The 4507-nt window shown below is 36.9% G+C and overlaps 1 protein-coding gene across 1 annotated transcript in view; it reads left to right on the top strand.

Moving 5' to 3' along the window:
• Positions 1-2965: 2965 nt before the first annotated feature.
• The window catches only part of HELRODRAFT_175001 (hypothetical protein), a gene marked incomplete at both ends in the record, with an annotated part of 3848 nt that continues 2306 nt past the window's right edge, over positions 2966-4507 (top strand). Inside the window, 2 exons of the mRNA XM_009022429.1 lie at positions 2966-3354; positions 3888-3981. Coding sequence (XP_009020677.1) covers positions 2966-3354; positions 3888-3981 — 483 coding nt within the window. The remainder of the gene's footprint in view (positions 3355-3887; positions 3982-4507) is intronic.

The raw sequence follows: 4507 nt of genomic DNA on the forward strand, positions 1-4507 counted from the left end.
CCACACTTCTATACATAGCCAAGCCACAGATATGATGATGGTGATGACGATGATGATGATGATTGTAACATCATGATAACATGGTGATGAGGATGATGATGAAGATGATGACGATGAAGAAGACGGCGATGACAAAATTGATGATGATGATAAAAATTTGTGTGATGACGACGACGATGATGGTAATTTAATGGCGATTGTATGGGTAAAATGATAATAATAATGATGATGGCGATGATGATGATGATGATGACTAAGAGATTTGCAACTGAGGAAATGATCATGATAAGCATAATGAGAAATTTCTGGAATTTCAATTTAAATGCTTCTTTTCTTAAAACTGAGAAAGCTCAGTGTTGTTGTTGTTTGTTGTTGTTTTGTTGTTGCTGTTATTGTTGTTGTTGTTGTTGTTACAGAATATGATTATGATAATGTCATTCTTGTTGTTGTTGTATTTTTAATTATGGTGATGTCATTGAGTTTTTTGTTATTGTTGTGGTTGCTGATTACAATGACGTCATAGTGATGATGATTGATTAAGTTGATGTTGCAATTTCGGGGATCTGTTTGCATTTGAACCTCATAACTGCAGCAGCTGTAGCAGCCACCTTACTACTTGAGCCGTCCCTTTAATATTATTTTTATCTTTAGCCTATGTATCACAGGTTGGTGTATAATGTTACATTGTTGTTGCATTTGTATTTAACGTTGTCGTTGTTGTTGTTGCTGCTGCTGTTGTTGTTGTTGCTACTTATGTGTGAACTTATCAAGGTCTTAATCTTTAAGAAATATTTCTGAAGAATTTGTATCATTTTTCAATTCGTTTATTCGTTTGTTCATTCGTTCGTTCGTTCGTTCATTCATTTATTCATTTTTTGCAATGACCTTCATTTTTCATTAGTTTTAAATTTAGTTTTTTATTCTTTTGTTCATTCATTCATTTTCTTTTTTCCGCCATCATTCATTCATTTCCCAATTATTTATTTTTTGACGGATGGTCATTTGAGGACGTCTTCATTTATTCATTCAATTATTTATTCATTCATTTATTCATTCTGTTTTCATTTCCCAATTCATTCATTTATTCATTCATTAATTTTTCAATTCATTTGTTGTTTTATTCATTCATTCTGGTTCTCAATAATTTATTCATTCATTCATTCGTTCGTTCGTTCGTTCGTTCGTTCGTTCGTTCGTTCGTTCATTCATTCATTCATTTATTCATTCATTCATTCTTTCATTCATTCATTCATTCTTTCTTTTTTTTATTCTTTCATCCTTCATTTTTTCAATCCATCATTTATTCATCATTTTATTCCATCGTTCATGCCTAGCAGCAAAAAAATTTTTTTTTTGTTTGCCCATCACCCATTATCTAATTTATTTAATGCGTCTTTTGGGTTTTTGTGATTTTTTGTTTTTATTGTTATTATTATTGTTATTTATTATTATTATTTTTATTATTATTTATCTTTTTGGGTTTGTTTATTTGGTCTATCTCTTCCCAATATAATCATTCAACTATTCAATCATTCAATCAATCACTCAATCAATCCATCCATCCATCTTTCAGCCAATCATTCCATCTATCAATTGACATTCATTTATTCAATCATTCGTTCATTTCTTCATTTATTTTATCCATTTGTTCACCCATTTATTCATTCGTTCGTTCGTTCCATCAATCATCCGCTTGTCCATTCATTTATACATTTTTGTTTTAAAGTTTTAATATTTATTTACTGTTGTTGTTTTTGTCGATGATGATAATGATGTCTCGATAAAGTGTTGATGATAACAATGATGATGACGACGACGACGATGATGATGATGATAAGAACGATGATGATAATGCTGTTGATGATGATGAAGACGACAATGATGACAAATGAAATGGTTTTTTGCTCCTAAATTAAAATGAAAAACTCGATGGCATTGATATGAAATTTGAAGATGAGAGAGATTGGCGTGTTGTTGATGTTGTATCAAAGTTGTTGTCGTTGTTGTTGATGTTGCTGATGTTAAGGATGTTGTTGTTGTTGATATTGTTGTTGATGTTGTGGTTGTTGTAGTTGTTGTTGTTGATGTTGTTGTGGTTGTTGTTGTTTTTGCTGCTGCTGTTGTGGCTGTTGACGTTTTTGTTGCTATTAAAATCACCATTATCGCAAATACCATATTATCATTACCAACATCGGCATCGTCTACAACATCCTAAAATTTACATGAACATCATCATCGTCTTCATCATCGTCATCATCATCATCGTCATCATCATCGTCATCATCATCTTCTTCTTCATCGTCATCATCATCGTCGACATCTTGATAGTTGGATTATGATGCTTACTCTTTCATTATCTTTACGACGCACAGATGAACGCATCATGACGTCATCACCCCATGACATTATCATCATCAACAACAACAACCCATACGAACAACAACAATAAGACAAACAAACAACAACAACACAAACGAACAACAACAGCAGCAGCAACATCAACATCGCGCACATTTTTCCAAAGCATCCCAAATACGTAAAGTGGATGAACCGGTATAAGAAGAGAGTATTTAAATTTGAGTGTACTTGTTTGATTGTATGTATGTATGTATGTATGTATGCATGTATGTATGTATGTATGTATGTATGTATGTATGTATGTATGTATGTATGTATGTATGTATGTATGCATGCATGCATGCATGCATGCATGTATGTATGTATGTATGTATGTATGTATGTATGTATGTATGTATGTATGTATGTATGTATGTATGTATGTATGTATGTATGTATGTATGTATGTATGTATGTTAAAACCAAAACATGATGAGTGACACTGAACCGTCAAACATCAAGTAACAAATGGATTAACACTTTGATTTGTCGTTAATTGCACATGTCGGCATTCAGTTGGATATTTTCAAGCACACAGACACGCAGGAACCGCTGCAACAAGCACGAAATGTGGTTAGTTGCGAAAAACAGTTCCCTGCTGTCGCCTGATCTGACGCTGATCATTTTACATATTGCCTTAAGAAATTTAAGGGTGTTGGGGTCCATCGGGCCGAGAACCTCGATACATATTGGCAAGAATTCCATCGAGTGGAGGACGTTCCCATATTTTTTCATTTTCTCGTCCGCTGCCCTGGCCGCGGCCAAACCGCATTTTTTACTTGTCAGGTTTACGTATCGTTCGGCGAGGGTGCCAGGGACCGTAACATCCCACGCCAAACATCTGCCGGCTCTCCAAGGTATTAGTGTGCATCCGTCCGGGCGCCTACCATCATGCGCAGAAATGCCGGATGGTTTCTTGAGAACCGGGATTGAAGCCTTGGAGAAGAGCCGACAAATGTATTCGTTTAGCGCTGAGTGACGTAGTTGACGGCCCCCACCCAGGCGACAAACCAAACCGTGGTGCCCAAACTCGTCCGCCCCTGCGCTACATCGGCACGTGTATTTATTCTGAATGACCAGGCCAAGTCTGAAGCCAATGGCAAATCTCACAGACTCGTCGTCAAGCCTGGTGCCCACAGAGGTGTTGGGCCACCCACAGCTGGCAACGCTGGACATGGCCAACACACGAGCGGTGGAAAAGTCGTCGCCGCATGAAGACAGCAAATTTTGAAAGATTTTTTATATTCTTCGTTCAAAATTTGGACGTGCGTACGGTCTTCCGGGGTGGACACTGGGGGAAAAATATCGCGGCAACGAAAAAACCGGTGGAGCAGGGAAGACTGCAGGTCGAGAGTGGCAGCGGCAGAAGAATTATAAACAACGGGAGCCAGCTGAACCACGCTAAGCAACCCCAGCCCACCAAATCGCACCGGCAGCTGAGCCTGGGACCAACCACTGTCGATCACTTGAACATTGCAAATCGACGACAGGGCGGTGCGCAGGGCTCCGTCAAATTCGCCCAATTTAGAAGGGTCAATGTGTTTGGATGTACGCAGGAAATACATCAATTTGGGCAAACTGAGGGTATGTATGTATGTATTTACGTATGTATGTATGAACGTACGCACGCATTCACGCACGTAGGTACGTACGTATGTATGTATATATCTGTGTGTGTATGTATGTATATGTGTATGTTAGTTGGTCTGTATGTCTGTGTGTGTGTGTGTACATATGTAATGAATCCAAAATGCAGTTGAAAGTTGGCGTGCATCGCATTTGATATTTTTATGATGTGTTCGTCGCCGCACGGAATGTTTAAACATCTCTTCATAGACAAATTTGTTTAACATTCTTAAACTTCATTAATGTCAAACTGCATACAATGATTAAACAACTTGTATAACAAATTTAAACAATTTTTTAACCAAAAATAATAAAGATCACTTCATTAATTTCTCGGCCAGATATGATAATATACTAAAAATGAATTGTCATACTTATTAGCATCATTGTCGTCATCATCATCATCGTCGTCGTCATCACTTCATCATCGCCATTATCATTTCATCATCATCATTATCACTTCATCATCGCCATTATCACTCCA

The sequence above is a fragment of the Helobdella robusta genome (genome assembly GCF_000326865.2).
Source record: "Helobdella robusta unplaced genomic scaffold HELROscaffold_31, whole genome shotgun sequence".
NCBI classification, from domain to species: domain Eukaryota; kingdom Metazoa; phylum Annelida; class Clitellata; order Rhynchobdellida; family Glossiphoniidae; genus Helobdella; species Helobdella robusta.